Here is a 23703-nt window from a genome sequence, read left to right on the forward strand (position 1 = left end):
AGGGTTTCACCATGTTGGCCAGGCTGGTCTCGAACTCCTGACCTCAGGTGATCCACCTGCCTCAGACTCCCAGAGTGCAGGGATTACAGGTGTGAGCCACCACACCCGGCCGAATGTGTCTCTATTTTATGAATAATGAAATGGACACAGCAACACAAAATCAATCCCTCATAAGTCATTGGGTTCAAAGTGAGCATAGTCTGTGTTTCCTCTTCTCTTACATACACTGTCTCTCTTGCCTTTTCTTGAATCTCACTGATTTTAACCTGTATTTTATAAGCTACTTTCAAAAAGTCATCATCCCACTGACATTAACATACCATTAATTTTTCAGAACAAGCCACATAAAATAGACACAGGGAAAGGAATTAAGGAGACTCAAGAAGAAAGCAACATGAACTTATTTGTTTAGAATGTCCAGTACTTTGTACTGGACAGAGAATGTGCTTCCTTGTTTCTTTGAACTTTCTGCCTGCCTCAGCTAAAGTACGGAATTAGGGTGACATGTGAAATATTAACCTCTAAGACAGACCTCGGGGTCCAAGAGGGCAGCAAACAGCCTTCACAGCTATCTTCAAAGTAGCCCTTTAAGAATAGGGGTCATTACCAGCGATGCTGTAGCAAAGTTAGACTGTTTCTGACACTTTATGCAAATCCTTCCTCCTTTAACTGCTTGTTTGGATTCTTATGCTTTTAGGAAGGCTCTTCTACTTTGCAAAGACCAAACTGAGCGGACAGTAAGATTTTTACAACCTGTTTCACTGAGGAATGAGACTATGCTAATGTATACTGAAAAGGAGTCCTTAGAAGATTTTCTTGTAAATGCTGACACTGCTGTAGGGGCCTCACTAACAGAACAAGCCCGAGTCAATGAGCTATACACAAGTTATGCATTTACAGCAAGGAGGCATTGTTGCCTTTAACCTTTGAAAATGATATGGCAGGACTTAGAGGACTTATTAAACCTTGAACCAAGATGCTTTCCCTGTTTTTCGAACCAAGTCAGACCAGAGTTAAGATTCTCTTATACAGTTAATTTTGGGTAAAGGTGGGATAGCATAGCAGCTAATAGCTCAGGCTTGGGAGTCCCACCCACCCAGGATTCATCATTTCCTTGCTCTGTGGCTTGAGGCAATTTATCTAATGTTTATTTCTTCACCTGTAAAATAAGAATATAGTTTGCTGAGCCGTTAGGAAAAAAATCAGAAAGAACTTACGTAGAGACATCTGCACCTGGCTTAGAAAGTGCTTAACAAATGGTAGTTGTATTAGTCTGTTCTCACACTGCTGTTAAAGACATACCTGAGACTGGATAATCTATAAAGAAAAAGAGGTTTAATGGACTCACAGTTCCACATAGCTGGGGAGGCCTCACAATCATGGTGGCAGACAAGAATGACAGCCAATTGAAAATGGGAAACCCCTTTGGAAACCATCAATCTCATGAGGCTTATTCACTACCAAGAATGGGCAGTATGGGGAAAACTGCCCCCATGATTTAATGACCTCCTACTAGGTCCCTCCCACAATACATGGGAATTATGGGAGCCACAATTCAAGATGAGATTTGGGTGGAGACAAAGCCGAACCATATCAGTAGCTACTATTAAACCAAAGCTAGGTCACAGAAGCTATGTGCTGTGCAGTCTTGTGCTCTTTCCAACATTGCATTTCCACAGTAAGTGTTTAAACACTTTTAGAACAATAAGAACCTATACTCAAATTACTAATAAGTGGAAACGTGGAATGGTGTGATACTTTATTTATTTATTTATTTTGAGACAGAGTCTTGCTCTTGTTGCCCAGGCTGGAGTGCAGTGGTGTGATCTCAGCTCACTACAACCTCCACCCCCTGGGTTCAAGTGATTCTCCTGCCTCACCCTCCCAAGTAGCTGAGTTTACAGGCATCAGCCACCACGCCTGGCTAATTTTTTGTATTTTCAGTAGAGACAGGGTTTCACTATGTTGACCAGGCTGGTCTTGAACTCCTGACCTCAGGTGATCCACCAGCTTTGGCCTCTCAAAATGTTGGGATTTCAGGCATGACCCACTGCACCCAGTCTAGCACTTTAATTAGTAAAGCCCAGGTGGAAAAGTGAGAGGGTTTGCCAATGTAAGAGCCACCTCCTGCCCAGCTCTGCCTTCTGAGCCTACAAAAGTTGAGTTCTGATGGGAACAGACTCTGGGAACAAAATCTACTCTAAGTTACCCAGAGAGCCCTGTTCCAATGAATCCTGAGTCAAAATTCATACCTACATCATTATCACGGACAGTTTAGGAGATCTGCTTCACATCATCTGGGAAAATTTTACTGTGGAGCTCTTAAAACATGATATTCATATCATACCCAGATAAATTAGATCACAGTCTCTGGGCACAGAGTCCCAGGTATCAATATATTTTAAAGATTCCTAGATCATTCCAATGTACTGACCTATGTGAGGTCCAACAGTCTATTTTAACAGCCCTTTGTCTGCTTAAAGAAATACCAAGTGCGTTAGACTTGAGCTGGAAGAAAACTAGGGAATAATTTGGCCACGTCATCTTATTATAACGATTAGAAAACGGAGGGCAAGAAAGAGAGTTTGACTTGTCTGATTGTGAAACAGCTGGAGGGGACAAAGCTGGCACCAGGAAAGATCTAGCATGAGACTCTAATGCCTTATTCCTAGAGATTACATGTGTCTGTTTTTAAAAACCATTTTTTAAAAACAGGATGTACAAAGCCCATTGCATGGGGACTGAACCAAGAATGCCTTCCATTTAGTAGATATACCAAGCAAAAGAACAAGAAGATAGCTTAGCAGGGTAATTTGAACATGGTATTTAATAGATGTTTTCTGAATCAAAATAGAAAAAGGATTTTACATGGACTAATTATACATTGTCACTAGATTCCTTTTTGCCTAGGTAGCAAGAGTTACTTAGTCAAACTGTCTCATTAATACTGATTTGGATGTTTTGCCTAGGTCTGAGACTTGCAGATCAAAGCATTTAAATTTATTTCAGTACATTCTCTACTATTCAGTGCTTGGCCTTTAAGTTTTAGTTTTTTCTATTTTTGTTTGTTTGTTTGTTTGTTTTTTGAGCATGATAGGAAGTCTAAGCTCTTGAATTGGCAACTTTCAATACTCTGGACTCATAACCCGTCCTAATTTTGTACCCACCCCCCATTTTGTTTTTTTAAATAACTTGTTATTAGGAATGTATCTTATTGGAGCATAAGAAACAGTCCTCACCATAAAGAAAGTTTAGGAGAGTTTAAACTTTAAAGAAGCTTCATGCATCCAAATAGGGGTACATTCTTTGTTTTTTGTTTTTTGAGACAGAGTCCTGCTCTGTCGCCCAGGCTGGAGTGCAGTGGCATGATCTCAGCTCACTGCAACCTCCACCTCCCGGGTTCAAGTGATTCTCCTGCCTCAACCTCCCAAGTAGCTGGGACTACAGGGGCCCGCCACTAGGCCCAGCTAATTTTTGCATTTTTAGTAGAGACAGGGTCTCACTATGTTGGTCAGGCTGGTCTCGAACTCCTAGCCTCAGGCAATCCACCCGCCTCAGCCTCCCAAAGTGCTGGGATTACAGGCATGAGCCACCGTGCCTGGCCTTTAGACTGGGCAGTGCCGCCCAATTCACTGCAAGTGTCTGAAAGTGTTCTTAAGTTGAACAGAAGTATTAAGGTTATGATCAGTTTTGCAATTGTATTTTTGCTTTGTTGTTTCAGCACAAGGGCTATTCGTTTGAGCGCTTAACTGCACTAGAGTTGGAAAAAATAGAAAGTGTAGTCTTCACAGTGAGAACATGTTCTGGCCTCTCGGCAAAGCTGGCTGTAAGTTAATATGCTTGTATGAACACAGACATGCAGACATGATTGATTCTAGAATCCCTCTTTACACTTATTCAGGTTCTAAGAAAGATAGCAGTGTCAAAATGTCCTTTTGGTCTTTTGATCATGTGGAATTTTTGTGAATATGGACATATGAGGCTTGAGCTTGAATTAATTGGCATTAGAGAGTATATACCCATTTCAGCTTTAATGTCCCATTTCAGCTTTAATGTGGGAGAAGAAACATATTCCACTCCAGTTCTCAAGTATAACCTCCTCTGGCTTAAATTAAACAGAACAGGAATCCAACTTTCTCCTTTAACTCACTTCTACAAAGGGAAGGAAGTGACATTGAAACTTTAGGGAAACTACAGAGGTTAAAAATCACACTTCTGTCATTGTCTTACATTGCTGGCACTGAATCATTTGGGCTGTGATCTGCTTTACATCAGGGACCATTTGGTATGTGAGCTTCGTATATCTCAAGCGAGCTAGGTAGGACAATGTTGTGGGCACAACTTGACATGGAAATGGGGAATTACGGTCTAGTGCACAGCATGCTGCAGCATAGCTTTTGCAGAGCTCGGTATTTGGAGGCTGCTAGTCACCGATGCCCCTGCATAATTCTTTCATTATATGGTATGTCTTTCCTTATATGCTGTTCTCCCTTTTGTACTTGTCCCTGGGAAGTGATGTAGAGAAGAGAGATTGACAAGGTAATGACTATATCCTTGAGCCCAGAGTTGTGATATTAAATGTCATCTCGAATGAATGAAATATAATGTCCTACTTTACCATCAAATGATACAAAATAAAGTCCTTCAAAATTCAAATTTTAAAACTGGTTTATTCTATTGACCCATTCCAGTTGCCTATGAACACTTTAGCTTTCTAAAATCTTCTTCCAAAAGTGCTTTCTTGGTATATGTTCTGATTGATATCACTTCAAAACTAGAACTACCAAGCCCTCCTGCTCTTGGGGTCTCCTATGAGGAGGAGACCCCCTCTGGCTGCTTCTCTTTCTACTTAGAGAAATATCAAGTCACCTATGGAAGGAGCCATGAGTGATTCCCATTACTTCTGATGAAAAGCTATCATGAAACCATTGTTCTGGGGAAAAGGATAATATGGCATTATTAGGGGGTTGGAGGAGTTTGGCAAAGGCTACTCTTTCCCATATACTTCAGGCTTTAGAGCTCAAAGGTATCTGGGAACCTGGTGAACAAGTCTCTGGAGTAGGCTGAGGTGCTTCTGGGAAATGGTCAATGGGCTGAAGTGGTCTGACACAGTGGGGAGGGCCCAAGGGAAGAATCCCCACAACAGGAAGGTGGGTAGTCTTAACTAAAGACCTGGGACAAGGTGTCCAATCTGACCCAGCCAAGCAGACCCGGGCAGCATGGGCATGCCTTGGTACAGTGGCTGGTGGGTGGCATGCATTATCACACTGAAAGAGCTGTGTGACCAGAGGGCCTGTAGGGACATGGCGGAACTCTACTGAGCACTTCCCATACCTGGAGATGCTACTGCAGGACCAGAGATGGTCACACCTACCCCGGTCACCAGAGCACTTTCTTCAGTGGCTAAAACCCACCAGGTTTTGGTGGTAGCCCAGTCACTTGCACTAGGTGACTGTGTTGAGGCTGAAGACATCACACCGTGGTGACCACAGCAGGAGGGCACCCTCATAGGACACCCCAAGAGCAGGAGGGCTTGGTAGTTCTAGTTTTGAAGTGATATCAATCAGAACATATACCAAGAAAGCACTTTTGGAAGAAGATTTTAGAAAGCTAAAGTGTTCATAGGCAACTGGAATGGGTCAATAGAATAAACCAGTTTTAAAATTTGAATTTTGAAGAACTTTATTTTGTATCATTTGATGGTAAAGTAGGACATATTTCATTCTGCTTCCCTCCCACCCTAAATCCAAGGGCACAGAATATTCTAAAGAACGAATAACTTACATGAAAAATATTAGAGTTTTAATGTTAAAAAAAAATACTACTGACATAGAAACCTCTAGAATTTTTCTATTGCAGTGTCTTTGGGGCAGTGACTTGACAGGAAGCACTCTGGAACTGATACAAAACACAGTAAATGCATGAGTTTTACTTTAAATTTGGCACCTAAATATACAATGTATTATGCTTGATCCTGGCAGGAAAAGGTAGTCAAAAAGTTAAGACTCAGAGGCAACACACTCACATCATTCATAGCTTTTACTACAATCCTCCCTCATCATACACTTACCCAAACTAACCCAGCAAATGTTTTACTGTTTTCATGTCTGTCCTTTCTAAGCTAGGTTAGATATTTCTACCAAAGATAACTTCTTTTCGTATTTCTGTGCTAGGTTTTTTGTTTGGTTGGTTGGTTTGTTGAGTCTCGCTCTGTCGCCCAGGCTGGAGTGCAGTGGCGGGATCTCAGCTCACTGCAACCTCCGCCTCCCAGGTTCAAGCGATTTTCCTGCCTCAGCCTCCTGAGAAGCTGGGACTACAGGTGCTAATTTTTGTATTTTTAGTAGAGACAGGGTTTCACCATTTTGGCCAGGCTGGTCTCAAACTCCTGCCTCAGCCTCCCAAAGTGCTGGGATTACAGGTGTGAGCCACCATGCCTGGCCCACCATGCCAGTTTTAAAATGAATGATACAAATAATCTTGGCAGTTTGTTTCCTAGAATATACAACATTAAGTTGTGCATTCTCATCCCCGTATGAAATCATCCTGAATTCAGTCAACATAGATGTGCAGCATACCTCACTTGTGGACTTCAAGGTACAATCATTTCTTCATCCACGTCCCTCTGTGACATCACCTATGATGCATATGCATATAAATCCTCATTGTTAAACACTTCCCACTTTCTATTCAAGTGCCATGACAGTAGTCAGCTTGAAAGTCTATGCTGATGTTAGAAGAGTTTTTAAAAAGCATGTTATTTAGAAGCATCTGTGCTATCAACATTAAGCTATAAATGAAGGGCCACATACACTAGTACAATTATTTTATGATACATACCACACCAGGGCACTTTAAAACAAGTAGGTAATCTTAAACTTCTCCACTTCCAAAAACCAGTGCAAGAAATACTGCCTGATATTTGGTTTCTTCTTTAATAGCCTGGCTAAATTATATAAAATCCCAATGTGGTTTCCCTTTCCAGGCAAAGCCCCACATTTATATAATCCTCAAAGCCATTGCTTGAGTGTTGCTGTACCCTTTCTGCAACTCATGTTTCAAGGATACGCTGTTTAAAGAGTTTGAAGGAAGAAGAATCCAGCTGCCTTGTAAATCTGCACAGAGAAAACTAGGGCGTACATAGTGATTGTATATGGACAGTGGAACTTATTTTTTGTTGCATTTCTGTATAGAGAGCAAAACCATGAAAACACTTCTTACAGTTATGCAGACTCAAAACAAGATCAGTTTAGCTTATCTAATTCTAATATGTTGTCTCTAGGTTCCAGGTGGCATGCCCTTTGTTTTGATGTTCAACCTACCCATAGAGTTGGCATTAACCTTCCATGAGAGACTTGCCACTGGGTCACATTTCCACATCTGGTATGATCTATTCAAGTTGGGGAAGACATCCACAACCAACATGGCAGTTAGGCTTCATCTCCAGGAATACTGGTGGCCTTGCTAATCCCAGTGGCTATGAATAGCTATGTTTGTTTTGATTTGAAACTGCTTACTATTTACTGTCATCTGCTGTGCTCAAAATATTATCATTTAAAAAATGGTTCTTCCATGATTTAGTTAATTTCCCTTAGACAAGACGTGGTTGCTTTCAAATTAGATGAAGGAAAAAGGAGTCATTTAAAAATAAAAAGTGACTTGGTATTTATTTGTCAAATTTCTGGTTTACAGAGAACCAGCAACCTGACAACCAGCCATCTCTCCTCTTGATACCAGTGTTCAAGCAGGCTGAAGGTCAGAATCTTGGCAGTTTGCTTCCTAGAATGTGCAACATTAGATTGTGCTTCCTAAAAGGCCAGGAGAGCTCTTCTACAAGTAAGAATATATTCCTCATTTACTTATTTCTTGGTTACTGGGCAAATTAGATAGGTTAATGGATAAGAAACCCCTAGGTAATTTTAGGTTTTTGTACACAAGGGAGAGAGGTGAATCTGTCAAATTGGTGTCTTGCTTTTTGTGATCATATAGTAATACCACATGAGTTGAATTCCAGATCCAAAAGAAGATCTCCCAATGGTTAGCCTACCTGCTTGAAATTGTGCTTATGATTATTCAAAAAAAAAAAAAAAAAAAAACCTCTAAAAAGCTGCTGCAGATTGAGTACAAGATGAACAAAACTGGCAGAAATGTACAAGTATTCTTGAGCTAAAGTTCACATCTGTCATTATTCTCTCATCTGTTGGGAAATAGTATTGGAACAAATATGTTTTGTGGGAATAAATAAATGCACTTCTAAACTGAGGGATGTGAAAATTCCAAATGACAGTATTCTAGTTTCTGCTGAATTAAACAGATTAGCTGTTGCACAACTGGAGCAATTACATTGAACAACAAAGTGTTCTAACGTATTGAAATATCTGTATACAGTTCAGCAACTGCAGAAATAGATGAGCATAGAAAGGTTCAATTATTAATACAATAAAACACCTACCACTTAATATCAGAATTTTGCTTATAAAGTCTGTGAGACAGGTTTTGTTTCATAACTTCTTTATATAAATCCAAGTTTACATACCTAAAATCACACCTGTTAGTTTCATGTAAGTAACCACCATTGATTGGTCTATGCTTTCACAAACATGGCTAGACATCTATCTTTGGGATCAGGAAGCACACTCAGCAAGTTTGGAAGCATAATTCAAAGAACCTTGTATCTAGTAGAGATTTCAGAAAAGAACCACTCCTTGGTGACCCCAACCATTAAACATTGTTCCTAATCCAGAGAAGACCTCAGGAATTCAATTTCTATAGGACTTTTTTTTTTTTAAATTATACTTTAAGTTCTAGGGTACATGTGCATAACGTGCAGGTTTGTTACATATGTATACTTGTGCCATGTTGGTGTGCTGCACCCATCAACTCGTCAGCACCCATCAACTCGTCATTTATATCAGGTATAACTCCCAATGCAATCCCTCCCCCCTCCCCCCTCCCCATGATAGGCCCCGGTGTGTGATGTTCCCCATATGACTTTTGACAAGTCATTTAAATGATCTCTACAGATAAGATTAAAATGAATGATAGTGTTTCGGAGAACTAAGACTTCTTAAGAATGAATATATATTAAATAGCTCACACATCTTCTTTCTTGGTTGTAATACTCCAAGAACACAAGGACAGATCTCAAGTTTCACCTTAATCTGTACAGATTTCAGAAAGTTTATTCTAGGATTTATAGAGGGACTTTGAAGATTTTCTAATGTGTATACTCCACTGGATTGTTTTCTTTAGTCATCTCTTTTAGTCATCTCTAATTAATTCAGGGCTAGGGATGGGGAAAAAATAAGCTTTGTATGAGTTGCATAAAAATAAGATATCCTGGAAAAGCTACCTGGTTATGTCATTAGGCAACAGTTTCAAAGGCTCAAGTCTCGACTACTCCATTTACATTTTTTAAGATAAGCTCTTGAGATGGTATTAACCATTTTGGTATTAACAAATTTTGAGGATCGTAGAAAAATCTAGTTTTCTTCCCCAAAGGCAACATCGTATTCTTCTTACTTTTGATCTAGACATAATCTGTAAGATTGAAGTAATTAGTATCTTAACTTTATATTAATATGAAGTAATAGCCCATGCAAGATGTTCGTTTCTTATAAACCTTATACTACTGGCCTGATAAACAACTCTGCCGGGATATTTTAAAAGGCAATGCATTAATTAAACAAATCGTCAAATCATAGGGCACCAAATACACTGCTACTTCCCTAAGGGCTTAACTTATTTGACATGAAAAATTTATATACTAGGACAATTTAGTTTTTCTGGTTTTCTAAGCTATGAAGACTCATTTATCAGATCTGTGTGTGTATCTTTTAATATGTGTTATTCAGAATCATCTCCAGCTGTAGATAGTTTTACAGTGCATCTAGTCGTGGCCAACTCTCTACTCCTTCTGTGTTAAATGAGTTTGGTTTATGTTAATGGTGAGATTACTATCTAACTATCCTGCTTAAAAAAAAAATGAACTATATTGTTTTCTAGTTTGCAGAGTATTGACTAGAAATTGTATTATTTTTCCTTTTCACTAAAATTTATCATTTACAAACCTGCCTCGCCCTCAGTGTCACACATACCTCATTAAAGGTGCAGGTTTGACTTTATGGCAAAAGGTTGGTTTAAAAATCTGACTTACCACTGGGAGACTTTCCCAGAGTAAGCAGATGAGATGAAGGTTCTTTCTCCAGGCCTGTTGAATACACACCAGTCTTTAAGATAACTAATCATGGGGGTACCACTCTGGTTTCTAGTTCTAGCATGAGGTGAACTAATAGGAACGGTTCTTTATCAAATGACACTTAGCTGAGTGTCAGCAGAGACCTCTTGGCCCTTTATGAAATATTCATATTTATATTGAACTAAAAAAAGGTTTCTGGTTAGTCTACCCGGGAATGTCAACATCAATGAGTCATAATAAAGGAAGTTTGCTTGGTTCATAAAAAATGTAATACTTAAGCAAGATGTTTCATTAGCTTTTATTTTCTTCCAGAGCATTTCTCTGAACCACTAATGACCTGTTGCAAAACTCTGTACCTATTAGCAATTGCCATTTTAATACTTAAGGGAAATGTGGGATGGACACAAGTGATTAGCTAGGGGCTCCATTTGTAGCCTCTCTGTATGATTCTTATTATGGTCATTAAATAAAAGTAACTTGATTTGGTCCTTGAAGTCTTAGAGGATCCACTTGATGGTAGCATCTGCTATTTTCTAGGCCTCCTATGCAGGCATTTTTAGCATCAGAGAATGCAATTAGATCATTTGTTTCCTTAGCTGAACTCTATAGCCCTATGCAAAGACAAGTCTTCTTTGAAAGCCACTATTAAGTTCCTAATCCAATCTTTATTAAAAAGACTCAATATTACAGACAAGCAAGTTAAGACAAATCCTCCAAAAGTAATGACCAAGCCCTTCCACACTCCACAGAAACCTTTTAGTATAGCAAACTGTGAAATTAGTAAAATATTTATAGTTGCAGTGTTTTTTTTTTAACTAGCAATGTGTTCCTTAATTAACATACTACAGAAGCATATAAACAATTAGTTCCACCAAGTAAAACAGTGAAAGAAACAACATCACCAAGTTTGCATAGTTCCTCTAAAATAAGCAAAGTTCGGCTTTTAGAGTTAATTATCAGAGGTGAGATGTGAATAAAGTTCCCTTCTCCGAGTCTGTCATTTGCTGTCAGAGCTGAGGTGGTTTCCTACCCTAAATGCTATTTTATATTTGCACCTGGGTCCAAAACATTCCCTTAAGGGGAAAAAAAAACAAATATCTTTTGACTCTTAAGAGTATGTCATTTCCCTTATATTGTGCATGGCCAGAGAGATGACGCAAATGGTAGGCCACTAGCTACCCTAGATTTTGCTGTGAAGCCATGATTATGACAAAACTAAAAAAGCCTGCAGACACTGACAGTCTTTTTTCTTGTTGTTGTTTAGAGCACATGGGGGTCTGGTGATTGATCCCAACTCAAAGCCATTACAATTTAGACTGGAAACCAAGTTTACCCCTGAATTCCAGTGATCTTTACCAGCAAGTTAATTCATGTAATCAAAACTGCATCCCTACTAAGTGCCAGGCATTCTTCTAGAGCTTGGGATATACCAATGAGCAAAATAAAGATCTGTTCCCTTATAGGGTTTACTATCTAACAGGGAGCAAAACATAAGTGGAGGATAGACTTTCAGAAGATGAAAAATGCTCTGGGGAAAAAGGAGAGTAGAGGAAAGTAGATTTGGGAATCCAGGACTGAGAATGTCCTGGACATGTTCCTTAGAAACACAGAATATGGGCCGGGTGCGGTGGCTCAAGCCTGTAATCCCAGCACTTTGGGAGGCCGAAACGGGTGGATCGCGAGGTCAGGAGATCAAGACCATCCTGGCTAACACGGTGAAACCCCGTCTCTACTAAAAAATACAAAAAACTAGCCGGGTGAGGTGGCGGGCGCCTGTAGTCCCAGCTACTCGGGAGGCTGAGGCAGGAGAATGGCGTGAACCCGGGAGGCGGAGCTTGCAGTGAGTTGAGATCCGGCCACTGCACTCCAGCCTGGGCCACAGAGCGAGACTCCGTCTCAAAAAAAAAAAAAAAAAAAAAAAAACCAAAACACACACACACACACACACACACACACACACAGAATATTAGATTTTTAAAAGTTAAATGTACTGAATGTTTATTATATACCAGATGTGATGCTAAGACATTCTCATTTAATCCTGGACATTACCATCCCTATTTGACAGGAGAGGAGGCTGAAGCGCAGGAGTGGAGCAACAATCTGCAAGTCACACCAGCCTGATACATATGCTTTAATGTCTTTGCTTTACAACAAAAGAGATAATTAAGTTAGTTCTTCAAAGACTGGGGCAACGTGCACTTTCGGGAAAGACGAACTAATAGCAATGAGTAAAAGATATTTATGTCTGCTTGGCTATAGTATAGGGCCTGTGGATTATACCAGGGGAAAGGTGAAAAGGTAGGTCAAGCTGGATCAGGGTGGGCAGTAGCACTCTGTTTTGTCTGGATGGGACTGGGAGGACTTTCAGTGATGGTGTGGAGGTTGGGGTGGTGACAAATCCGAGTACAGGGACACAGCATCAAAGAGTCAGAGAGCTCTGCAGTATGACCGTTGCATGGACTTGCCCTTTGGAGTGATTCAACATTGCCGGTTTCTTTCAAATATTTGGCTAATCTTCTGGGAACAAAGGCTTTTAATTGAAAGGTTAAGGACTAACAATCTCAAACATTAGATTCAAGGTTATCCCATCTTGCCAAGCTCTGATGCTTAGTGACCCTCAAACTTCAAATAAACATAATGTCTTAAAGGTGGCTTTTTAAAAAGTCAAAGGCCATTATGTCTTACACCCTACATTCTAAGATGATTTCATCATACAAAAGGGCTCCCCTAATGTCTGCTTTATAGAAATGTATATTAAGTGAAATGAGATTTTTAAATGTGAGCTCCTTAAAAACAAAAAAAGAGCATCTTTTGTAAATGGCAGCTATTAACTAAGATAGTCATGTATTTATAGTCTCTTGTTTGAAGCAGAATATATTAATATGATATTTTCCCAATGTATATATGTTTTTCCATAAAAGTGTTGAAAATCTGGAAAGACCAGTGCCAAGAAAATGCTCGTTAAGAAGGGTAGTAGGAAGGAAAAAGACAGATTTCTGTTTCTTATACATTTAGAGTAAGTGACATTGGGGTGACGTGGTTTTCTGTATTTTAAAAATTAAATTCCTTAAAGATGCACTAATTTGGTAGACAGCAAAGTTTAAAATGTAAGCATAAGTCTATAGTCTAACTTGGGCTAAAGACAGAATCATGAAGATGTTCTAGCGTTCAGTCACTCTCAATTAAACTCAAAAGTGAAGGGAGACCACACAGAGAACATGAGCATATCTGAAATCACATAGAACGCTGCCCATAGTCAGCTGTCAACACTTTCATCTTAGGCATCATTAAATGATACCTAACCAGAGTCGTTGGTGAAGGCTCCTGACATATTAAAAATTCAACAGTAAGTTTTCAGTCAAATGATAAGTAGAAGTCAAAAAACTCTTATGCTAGGATTTTGAAAGTTGGTCAGTGGATGGCCTATAGTTGGTTTCCAGCCTGGAGTTCTTGGAAATGCTGGGGTCTGTGCAGACAATAATAAGTTTGTGACCTAATTTTAGCATTTTAAAGAGCCTAATGGATATCTTAATTCACAATACAGCTGCACAGGGAAATAAAAAACATAACAAAACAAGTTTCTTTGATTTGGGCGGAAATTGTGTTAAGTCAAAACAATAGCCTTAATTATCCAGTGCTAAGCCAAAGGTCTCATCTATTTTCTCAAATTTTATTAGTAATTTTATAAACAATTTGGTGGACACTTTTAAAAGGAGCAACAGAAGGAGAATAAGAAGTTGTTTGTGGATGAAATATCAGGCTGAAATCTATTCACCACAATTCTTATTAGCCAGGTGATTACATCCATCAGGTCAGACAGATATATGAGCAACAATGAATACTCCATTGGTAGAAGTTAAACTAGCAACTTGGAAAGACCACACCATCTGGAGAATTTCAGTAACAGCTTGTCTGCCTTCCTTAGGCCCTGAGCAGATATAAACTAGAAGAACATATGGATATTGCTCATTATAAATAACCTTAAAGTTAAAAAAAAGGTGGGGGGAAGCTCAGAACTGTTTTACTTATACCAACAGATGATAAGACAAGCTAAAGTTTTCCATTTTGCTCACTCTATAATAAATTGCAATTGATGTTGTAAATGAAAGTGGCTTGAGTTACTCACTCACCTGGCCATCTGGTTATTGTTTATTAAACACCTACTGTGTGCCAAGCACTGCATTATCCTATGTATACAGTGACAAAATAGACATGGTCTCTACTCTCAAGGGGCTTAGAGGATAGGTGGGGAGAAAGAACAAGCAGGTCACAGTTATAACTGATGCTATGTGTTTTGGAGGAATTGTTTCTGATTAGGGTAGAAAGCTTCATTGCTATTAATACTTCATAACAGGAAGAAAAAGTAGTATTACTTAAAGGAATTATATATAAATTGCTGTATTGATATCAATTATGGAAAGATGCAAATGTTGTCTGAAAGGTTAATAACCCTCCTCAACAATTTTTTTAAATTATGACACGAATTGAGGGGATCGTTACATTTAATATTGGTGAGTCTCCTATAACCACATTACAATCTAAAGGAGCATCTGTATGGCAGTACCAGAAGGGAGCAATTCTGTTACACCTGAGGGTATTGAAGAATATCAGTGATGTTTCCTTCAGTGTTGTCATAAAATCCAAAGTTCTAAATCAACACTGTCTTCATAAACACCAGAAGGAAACACTACGCTCATTTGGCGTTCAATCTGGCAATCACTTAAGAAGTACAAGCAATTCAGGGAACTTCTGTATTCTAGAACCAGACATGTTCTGTGGCACTTTTAATTACCAGATTTTCTAAGAATACAAGAGTGTCACTTTCAGATCAGGCCAAATATTGAATCTCAGATTTCAGTGAAACAATCTTATGAAAATGTAACCAATGGTCCCTACAGCTGGCTTTGGTTATTTAAAGAGCACTACCAAGTCACAAGAGCATTATCAAGGGGCTACCAGGTAGCACTTGGTCAATGTCAGTCTTCAAGGAAATGGACTTCATGATCACTACAAGTAGTGAGCCCTCCACAAATGTTAGCTGCATGAAGTGTAAGAGTCCAGATCCTAATACAGAACATGGTTGTGCCCACCATTTCTAGGAAACAGCTCTTGTGCAGAAAACGGAACATCTGCATCACTATACACTAAGTGGGAACAACATTACAGAATGTACGTTGTGTGCAGATATACCTAAAAGATCCACAACAGTACTGTCTGCAGCTTACAATGAAGCTAAGATTTTATCCTAAACTGTTCATGTTTAATGAATGCGTCAAACCTCTGAAACTCTACTTTTCATAATTACCCTTTATTTTCATACCTCTCCTCCCTCCCCATCATATTTTTTTTTTTTTTTACTGAGTTCCAGCATTTCTTTCCAACATTGCCTCACCGCCGCCCTGAGTGCCTCCTCCCTAAAAAGCTATGCCACGTTGTATCATACATGTTCCTCATGATTAGCAGACTTATATTACGGTGTTCGTTGATCTTTTCTACATACATGGCATAGGTACTCCTTAATATATTTAAAACACTTAAAGTGAAAAACAAACAAAAAAACAAACAACTCCTTATGGGATGAGCTCTTTCTTCCATTTTCTCCAAAGGGCTTCAGTGAGAGTCTAAGGTGTGTAAGAGACTCTGGTTGTAACTGATCTCCCTTTATGGCTAAATTTTTGTAGGAGTATTTACTGGCCTCCTAGCTTTCCTGATTTTGTATTAATTAGGTATCAGTGTTCAATTCCTCCATTCACATTCAAGTTGAGATTGAAAGCCCTTCTAATCAGGCTGCAGACTATACATATACATGGCCACCTGCTCTCTGAAAAGGCCGTTGTCTTCCGTTTCCCCTGAGCAGACACACAGACACACCAGACTTTCTTATGAGGCCTGCTAGCCTGTAATATGTACTGCCTTCACCTTCCAGAATTTCATGAAAACCTTCATTCCAAGGCCACTCAAGATGTGTGGTCTCAGGGACGTCTTCACCAGCCTCCCACCAGCCATTTCCCCACGTTTGCCATGACCTATCATTGCCCTCTGATTCATGTAGAGCTCTTCCCTCAATTCAATAAAGCTTTTGGGATCCGAAAATGATTTGCCCTACTCTTCCAGGCTCGACGCAGTCTTTTAATGAGCAGTGCACTTAAAACATTAGGGGTAATGAATATTTCTCTTTGCACCTTAATCTTAGGTTAGGCAACCCTTTTCTCTACTTTGATGATTTTTAAAGAAATATAGGCTTTTCTTCAACCACTAAGCAATCTCCACTCAAACGCATTCTGCCAATAGAGTCAGGTTAAGTGATCCTAATCAGCATTTGGTTTTCCTGCTTTAATGGCAAGATCTGCTTGGCAAACACCGCATGTTCTCACTCATAAGTGGGAGTTGAACAATGAGAACACATGAACACAGGGACGGGAACATCACACACCCACGCCTGTCAGGGGTTAGGGGGCTAGGGGAGGGATGGCATTAGAAGAAATACCTAATGTACGTGACGGGTTGATGGGTGCAGCAAACCACCATGGCACATGTATACCTATGTAACAAAACTGCACATTCTGCACACGTACCCCAGAACCTAAAGTATAATAACAATAATTTAAAAAGATCAAAATTCTTATCCTGACATCCATGGCTCAGTACAATTCATCCCTACTTTTCAAACTCAAACATTTCTCAGCCCTATGCCACCTGTACTGTCTCTTGGCCAAACTGGCCAGTCAGAGTTCTTTAGGCATACCCTAAGTTCATCCAACTACATGATTTGCATATGTGCTGCTGCCTAAAATGCATTTTCTCTTCTTACCTTTGCTTATTTGACTTCCACTGTTCCTTTAAAAGCCAAATCCATTAACACACCAATGGCCTTTTTCTCGCTCTGGACCCACACAATACTCTGTACCACTTAATTATAATAAAATCGTATGTTAGTTGAGTAGTTACTATTTTCTCTAACTATCTTATAGGCAGCTCTCATCATCTATGTGTCCCCTTAAAGTAAATATTTGCATCCAACTTTCAATTACTATCAACTTTTAGTCATTGGGGACTTTAGACCAGTTGGACAAACCAGAAATCACAAAAAAGAAGTTTTCAGGCAGTTAAGCAAGCATCTCTGCATCAAGCTATCCTTTAGAAGACAGCGTGGACATGAAATATAACTATCTATCATTTCAATTCTAGTACATGTATGCTTTCTGAAAAGCCTCAGCTGTAGTTGAACCTTAGCCCAGGCAGAAATCAGTATTAACCCTCCTTACTAGCAACCAACTATTGATGGAAAAGCCTGTTCTATCAGCACATACTTGTTTTCTACTTCAAAAATGAATTGCATTTAAGTCATTTAATTTTAGAGGTAAAGGGGGCAGGAAGCAACACAAAACAAAATCAAGTAACAGCAATAACAACAAAACCCAATGCTGATATAATTAAAGCACAGCTGACACTTCCCTTTAAAGGATGGATATTTGAGCACCTACTGTGTGTAGCCACTGCAACTTCTGATCTTCTGATTCAGAGGGCAATTGTATGTTTCCCTAGTAGATTCACATTTTGTCCCAAAGCCAAACTGGTTGAGCATTCTTCATATGATTATGCCAGCCCTCTGACATATGTTCAAACACACTTGGTTTCTTTCTGTCGCACTAAATGGTAACAAAAAGCACTTTAGCATCTGAATTACATATTACAGAAGACTAGACCAGGTCTTGGCTCCCTAATAGGACACTTAAAATATAAAAAAATAAGTGAGATCATTTGGATGCAATGTTTAGAACAGAGAGGGCAGCTGTCTTCAATATGGACACAATTAGGGATGAAGTTATTCGCTTTCCAGTTCTTTAGGTATGGATTAACTATAGACCTTAACAGGACTTAACTGCTCTGCTCAGATGAGGTTTAAGTGGTACCTTCAAGTTAACATCTGTGCGCCTCTACTGATTTATGAAGCATTGCCGCATTCTCCTCCTTGATTATTCACATTTAATAGTTTAAAGATATATAGGAAAGACAGTCTTCTAATTTTCAGCCTGAATGTGTGGATCTCTAGAATTTAGCTTGCCTGATACTCAAAAACAATGAGAATAAGACCATTTAAAAAATATCAGCTTAGTTATTGCGTTGAGAATTGTATTTCTAGGACAGGTACATTTCAGAAGCAACTGCAGGAGTTCTGAGGAGTTTTTAATTTTAAAATCGAGGCAATTCATTTCCTTATGGAGAAATGAAGCTCAGGCCTTATATAGCTTGTCTTATATGGCAAAGCAAGGCTGTGGGCACAGTCATTTGCAGCTTAGAACCCAAGCTCTTAACCGTGAATCCGTGTTGGCTTTTCAAAGCCAGAGTTCCAATTATATACTTGTACATTACACCCTTGTATTTTTCAGTTTGAGATGTGATCTCTGTTTAACATCAGGCATTCTTAGGACTGTTTTTGCAAGGTAAGTGACACAACTAAGGGCCAGAGACATTGAATAGCATGCCCAAGAAATGGCAGCACTGCCATTCCCATGCAAGTCTGTTTAACTCTCTGTCCTGTCCTTTGTCACACATGAGGAAGATTTTTGTTTTGATTTCTGCTCACTGCGAGTTTTTCCATTGCTAACCTAGCACCAGACTTCACATAGTAGGTAATTGCTAAGCACTCAGATAAACGCCAAGATGCAAATCATAAAGATTCATAATTGAATCCTGGCTCTACCACTTACTGATAACACCTTGGGCAAGATACTCATCATATTGGAGCCAAGAAATAGAGATATCTTTTCTATTTCAGGTTACTTAAAGTGAAAGTCGAATGGGAGAAAGGAGCAGTGCTTCATTAGCCATTAAACTTTACAAACACTAAATGAAGTAGCTTCATTTATGGAGAGGCCTTCATCTGCACTTCTAGACATGGCATAAAAACCAAATACAGAGTTTTATAGGTTAGAGAAAACCATCTGGTTCAAGGGTAATGATCTAGTTTACTGGAATCTTTTTTAAAAGAGGTAACTGGGACAGTCTCCTAATAAATGGAGATTAATTATACTCTAAAAACCCCAGCAGAGGGGAAAGGATTTGGAAGTGAGGTGATAATATCAAACCAAAAGTATATTGGATTTCCTAGGATCAAGAAAGCCATACTTCGTATATGGGAAGAATGTCCAAAGCCCATGCTTTTTAATCTTTCTGCATCCTAAGGTTCAGTTAAACTGCACTGTGTTTAAATGCTTTTTCTTTATTGTCTCCATGACTGAAGGAATTCAAATACTTTGTTATGATTTCCACTGAACAACTGAATCCTAAAACCACTGAATTATGAAAGTTACTCTTAGATCACGTGGTGGAGAGCTAGTTTAGATACAGCTGGATGGGCCCTGCTGCCAGAATTTAGTTCAGGAGACCTGGGGTGGGGACTGAGAGTTTGCAGTTCTGACAGGTCCCCAGCTGATGTTGATGCTGCTGGTTTGGGAATCAACTCTGAGAACTATTGTCTTAGATGAGTTCTCTCAAGCTGTGAAATACACATCAAGATAAATGTCCAATTTTGAAAGACTGAATTAATTTGTCAAATGCAAACTTGTAGTATGGCAGCTCATTTTTCACATAAACATCGAAGTCTTTTTGGGAGTAACATTTTGCGTCATACTGCTAGATAGAAATAGGGTAGTTTTTTACCAAGAGACAACATTAAACCATATTTCCCTCACCCAAATTTCTTCTAGGTTGAACAATGCTTCAAATCCAGCATTCTAGGATTGTTGCTTCCTATTTACTCTATGGTTACCTGAAAATCTAAGTGACAGGCCTCATACATTCTGTTTACCTTCAACTTAACACTCACTCAGCCTGCCCCATTCACTTAGAATTTTTACCTGTTGAACTTAGTTAAAAATCACTTGCCCCTAGCTAGCTAGTACAAATGTAGTAAGGAAAACTTGCCAGGCTGCTTCTGTATTGCGGTAGTAACTTTTAGGTTCCAGAAATTTCATAAGCTTTTACATTTTGCTATCTAGATGATGCAAGAATTAGGAAGGTTAGAAAATCAAGTATTGGGATTAAAATAAGTTTGGAGGGGGTCACATAAGTAGAGAGGAGATTCTACTTCACTTAGTAACTTCCATTTTTAGACCAGGAAGCAATTTGTTCAGATTCTACTTACCCTAGAGAGGCAGGCATCCTTCCAGGGTAGAAGGATGCGAGAAGGGGAGTAACCATGGCAACCTGCCCAGCTATGTGGGCAAGGATAGTATGGGGCCTGCACACACTTGGAAGAATTTTTATTTCTAGCCTAGTCATTCAGTTTAGTCCGGGTGGTCCCTCCCTTCCCACTTCCTTCTGTGATAATGCTGACTTCAGGGGGAAGGATTGCTCCTTCTCTGTCGGGAGTCTGCGAGGGTATGGGGAGGACTTAACTGAGACCAGCGAGGTCAGCCTGACCAAACCAAAGTGCAGGCTTCCAGGACGAGAACAGAGAGTAACTCCCTGTCTGTTCTAGTGTGAGCACAAGCAAACACACTGGCTTTATGAAAATCAAGTGCTTGAATAATTAACCTTTTTCAGGTAAGTGAGGGGTATTTAATTTTCATGAAGACATTTTCCATTTGCTTTCAGTTTTCAAAAAGACACTTAATTCAGTTGTTCAGGGGGGAGCAATAACAAACAAACAAAACCTTCAAAATCAGATGGAAAAAAGTATTCCAAGTATATTAGATGAACTGTGTTCCCAGCAGTCCTGGGGTACTATTATTCTCCCCAGAGAAGCAAGCTGAAGTACAGAGAGGTTATGGAATGTGCCCAGAGCCATGTAACCTGCAACCCTGTAGCTAGGATTTGAACCCAGGCAATGATACTTCAGAAGGTAGTTCTCAACTACTATCCACTTGTGCCCTGCCGGAGGCAGCTAGTGTTGAATGTTAGCCCTCTGTGTCCATACCAGCCATCATTTGTTCCCTTAATCAGGAATCTGCTTGTTTTTTGTCTTCAAGTAAAGACCGAGGAGTCTGCTTTCCTTCTGATTTCCACCAGTTAATCCAGTCAGGATATGTTGACATCATGTCTCCTTTAAAGACACATATCTGATGTTAAATCTGATTCATCTGGCTGGATTTGGTGGCTTATGCCTGTAATTCCAGCACTTTGGGAGGCTGAGATGGGTGGATCACTTGAGGTCAGGAGTTCGAGACCAGCCTGGCCAACATGGTGAAATCCCGTCTCTACTACAAAAAAAAAAAAAAAAAGAAAAAAAAGAAAAAAACAAATTAGCCAGGCATGGTGGCGGGTACCTCTAATCCCAATTACTCAGGGGGCTGAGGTCAGAGAATCTCTTGAACCCAGGAGGGAGAGGCTGCAGTGGGCCAAGATCACGCCACTGTACTCCAGCGTGGGCAACAGAGGCAGACTCTGTCTCAAACAAAACAAAACAAAACAAAAATCTGTTTCATCTAAATATGATTTTGGCCAACCTTTGTGCAATTCAGCGGCACAGCTTCAACTTTAGCATTACATAGCAGTGCCAGGGAGAATTTTAAAATACCACATCCTGTTACTCAGGTGTTTCATATTGCTAATCTGGTTCCCATTCTGGTTCTATCTAAAGGGTAAAAAACCTTATGTGTCTGGTTAGTTACCTAAACCTTCCTGGCCAGTAAGCTTTCGAGTCTGTCCAGCTGGGGAGGTATGTTCTGATGAGCATTAGGACAACTTCAAACCCCAGGAGGGCTAACTCTCAGCAGCTTTCCCAAGCATTTCAACGTCTTGGCTCTGTCTTTAAGAAGAACAATAATTAAATCCTCAGGCTAAGGGAATGAGGAAGAGAAACACGCAGAGCCTTCAAAATTATCCAGGTAAAATATCAGCGGTAGCCAACTTAGGTTTACGGACATATGAAGGTAGAGTTAGAAATGAAGCAGCATAAGAGCCCATGTCACAGCAAAGCTTCCTGCTTGGCCAGGAGCACTCAGCAAGGAAGATATCTTCTTGCTCCTTTAACCTTCAGGTAATCGAGGACTGGTTGAGCAGGCCAGTAAATATCATTCCCAAACAGCTGGTCAGCAGCTGCTAGAGGTCCCTGTTCTACCTTCATGCCAACAAGTGCCTTAAAAGCAGTGCCCTTCAACCCAAACAAGGCGACTGAAATCCATTCAACCTTTGGAGAAAGACAACAAACAGGCCTAATACACAGGAATTTGGACTTTCAGTTTAATCTAAAACTATAAAAGTCTTCAGTAGAAATGCAAACTCTGGATTTTTGCCCTTCACAAATTAGACAAGGTTTTAAACAAGTGCTTTCTTCCCTCCCTCACATCCTCAGGTAAAGATCAACCATCAAGATCAAAGATCCCCAGAATGGCAAATACATGTGTGTATGGGCTCAAAGTTGGAAGACATTCCTCTACCATCTACTTATTCTGGTTATAGGGTAAAGTATAGGAGGGTACAGCTGAAAAAGAACTGGTTTCTAGGTCAGTCATTTGGATAAGAAGGGATCCATCGAGCTGGGAGTGGGAAAAGAAGGGGGAAGTTATTCACCAGCAACAGCAAAAAGAATTCAGTTGGCCTTAGGAGGAAACTGATTAAGGATTTGGAAAAAGTGGTCTGTCCCAGAAACACACATTGGCAAAGACCGCCAGGTCTTCTTCGTGCTTTCTCTAGAAGACTTTCCCATTGTACTCTCCTTGTTGTCTTAAGTGTGGCATTATTTCCACATGTCCAGCACTCCACCAGAAAGGTCCTTTTCTAAAGATGTCAAAGGGCTCAAGCCTTGAATACTCCTGAATTCTCAAGGCAATAAACTTTCTTACAGTGTCACTGAGGGCCATCTCCCTTCCCAGAGGGGAGACACAGAACCTGGAGTGGGCGGGGCACCTGGCCCAGAAAACAGCAGCCTCCCAAAGTCTGGCTGCTGGGGTAAGAAGCATGGTGACAATCCATTTGGTAGCTGCAAGCTCCCTCCTCCCCAGCTACTTCTTCCCTCCCCAACAGCCAGTACGTGCATTTGTGTGAGAAGCCAACCTCAAGATTGTAAGGACAATCAAGTATACATCACATCAAAGCCATTCCAAGAGGCTTATCAGACATCTCAAAGGCATTTTTTGTAACTGCCTTCTTTCCACTCCCATTACTTCTGTTTGCATTCGTTATATCTTACCTCCTTTTCCCCTATGCCCCTGCTTTGCCTGACTAAGGCCAGAAATTTTTTCATTAAGTCGCTTTATAGAGCAATAGCAACATTTACTATTCGTGAAGTCGCCCCTCCATAATTTTTAAGTCTTTCCATGTGTCTGGAAGCTTGTTTCTGCTCTTCTCAGTTTACAGAGTGGCTCTCTTCCTTCCAAACAAAAACTAAAAAGAAAGGGGAAAAGGTGGGGGGTGGCTGGGGTGGAGATAACATCCAGATTCCTTAAGTGTTTTTAATCCAGTTAAATTTCCCTTTGGACTCAAACAGCTCCCCTGCTGAAACTGACTGCGGACCTGAATTCCAGGCTCAGAATTAAGTCAAGAGGGAAAGACGGCAGAAA

General features: G+C 39.9%; 1 protein-coding gene across 3 annotated transcripts in view; it reads right to left on the bottom strand.

The window, feature by feature from the left end:
* Positions 1 to 23703, bottom strand: part of DAB2 (DAB2, clathrin adaptor protein) — a 53493-nt gene that overhangs the window by 28512 nt on the left and 1278 nt on the right. The window contains exon 2 of one of the 3 annotated variants that reach the window (XM_025386974.1): positions 23334 to 23527. The exons of the other annotated variants lie outside the window; for them this stretch is intronic. Within the exon in view, the coding sequence (XP_025242759.1) occupies positions 23334 to 23387 (54 nt within the window). The 5' untranslated portion in view covers positions 23388 to 23527. The remainder of the gene's footprint in view (positions 1 to 23333; positions 23528 to 23703) is intronic. 3 annotated transcript variants of the gene reach the window in all.

The sequence above is a fragment of the Theropithecus gelada genome, chromosome 6, assembly GCF_003255815.1.
Source record: "Theropithecus gelada isolate Dixy chromosome 6, Tgel_1.0, whole genome shotgun sequence".
In the NCBI taxonomy this organism is placed as follows: Eukaryota; Metazoa; Chordata; class Mammalia; order Primates; family Cercopithecidae; genus Theropithecus; species Theropithecus gelada.